This window comes from Drosophila willistoni (genome assembly GCF_018902025.1).
Source record: "Drosophila willistoni isolate 14030-0811.24 chromosome 2R unlocalized genomic scaffold, UCI_dwil_1.1 Seg167, whole genome shotgun sequence".
In the NCBI taxonomy this organism is placed as follows: domain Eukaryota; kingdom Metazoa; phylum Arthropoda; class Insecta; order Diptera; family Drosophilidae; genus Drosophila; species Drosophila willistoni.
The window spans coordinates 19,001,077-19,002,853 of NW_025814050.1; the positions used below are offsets into that span (position 1 = coordinate 19,001,077).

At 38.8% G+C, this 1,777-nt stretch overlaps 1 protein-coding gene across 1 annotated transcript; it reads right to left on the reverse strand.

Moving 5' to 3' along the window:
* Positions 1-416: 416 nt before the first annotated feature.
* Positions 417-1,574, reverse strand: LOC6642106 (coiled-coil domain-containing protein 34). Its single transcript, XM_002065368.1, has one exon. It carries the CDS (start codon positions 1,572-1,574, stop codon positions 417-419), a length of 1,158 nt encoding a protein of 385 aa, XP_002065404.1.
* Positions 1,575-1,777: the final 203 nt, after the last annotated feature.

Here is a 1,777-nt window from a genome sequence, read left to right on the forward strand (position 1 = left end):
AATAAACAGATTTTCTATAATTAACTCATCTCATCTCAGAGAACAAAACCTAAGGATTAATATGTGACTTGATTTGAAATTGATTTTAAACAAAAAAGAGATAATGAAATGTTTTGGGAATATTAACAAAATCAAACAATCTGTCCATAAAGATAAATGCTGAAAATAATATAATCTCGTAAATTTCTAATATTTAACTTAAGTAACTTCAAACGATTCTAGACATAAATTTCTTGATTTAAGCGGATGTTTTAAGATATCTGTAACATATAAAGAAACGACAACGAAAACCATAAGACTAAGAGATAGTAAGCTGAAAACTAACGCCCTATCAAAGAGTACAAAGCAAACCTAATGAATATTCTTTTTAGATTTCGATTACTCTATTTACATTGATTAATGTGTTGAGTAGACAATTAATTAACCCATTCGTTGGGATTGATGTAGATGTGGGATATGGTTCCTCTGAGAGTTTTTAGGCCTTGATTAAGGGGCACTGGCTTGGGCCGTTGATGCACATTTTTCATCCATTGCTGAAAAGCTTGCTCCGATTTCTGTTTACGCTGAAATTTCTCCTTCTCCCTTCTTAAAGCCAACATTTCCTGTTGCTGGCGACGTTGCTCAGCCTGCTTAAGTTTCTGCAATTCCCAGGCATGTAAATATCGAACGTTGGCATCAGTATCAGTCCTTTGTGGAGTAATAATGTGACCATTATTCCTTTCTGACTGGGTTTGTCGCCGTCTGGATTGTTCCGTTTTCCGTTTGCACCATTCTCGATAACGCTGCTCGGAGAGTTGCTGTCGCAGGGCAGTATTTTGCTTTTGTTGCTCCTTCCAATCCCGTGCTGCTTGTTGTTTATACTGAACCTGTCGACGTTTTGCCGATAGCCAATTATCATAAGCCTCACCAGCTGGTCTATTCAGCTTCAATTGATCCATACAATAATGATGTTGGTAACTGACAGAAGTACCCTCCGATTGCAATGCCAGAGAAGGCACTTGAATGCTTTGGCTGTCGGTCTGAGAATGCAGAGGCTGACGTGACAATGCCTCTTCCCAGCTACACATCGATGTGTTGGAATCTTTATCCAAATCCAAGTCCAAGTCTACTTCATCACATGATAAGTGGTTAGTCTGCTCCAGTGGTTGTCGCTCCAATAAATTATTTCGAGTCTCAGATGCTGCTGACATTAAATGCAGCGTTTCGGTTTCCGTCTCCGTTTCCATGACTTCCGTTGAGTCAGTTGAGTCAGATGAACAGCATCGTAATGTGCTCGTCTCCGTCTCGGCCATCGAATTGATATCGCTGGCTGAAACGGAGCCGGGCACATAGCGTACTGTTGACGGACTGCCTGGCATATGCCTAGAAACGCATCCCTCGGAGCTTTCATACGTCTTAACAAATGTCCTGGAGCACTTTCTCTGCATGTGATTTTTTGGTGATATACTAACTTCGTTTATCTCAGCAAAAACAGGTGCTGGATGTTGTGGTTGTTGGATTTTTGAACGACTACCATTAAAAACCTCAAAGTCCACCAGATCACCCACACTATTCAAACGTCCCAGGAAAGCCATTAAAACAAGTGAATTAAATTCAATATATGTAACTAAAATACGTCTTCTTGGGCTTAGAAGATTTCTTCAGGTCTAAAAAAGTAAACCTTGTATATAGAAATGTGTATCTGTTATATTTGTGTTGTAGGAAACAATAAACTATTAAATATAATGTGACATATTTGGCATTATACATTATATCTACTGTGATAATATCTCGAACT

Excerpts from the sequence above, each read along its gene's own strand:
- LOC6642106 (XM_002065368.1), bottom strand. The coding sequence starts at position 1,574 with ATGGCTTTCCTGGGACGTTTGAATAGTGTGGGTGATCTGGTGGACTTT.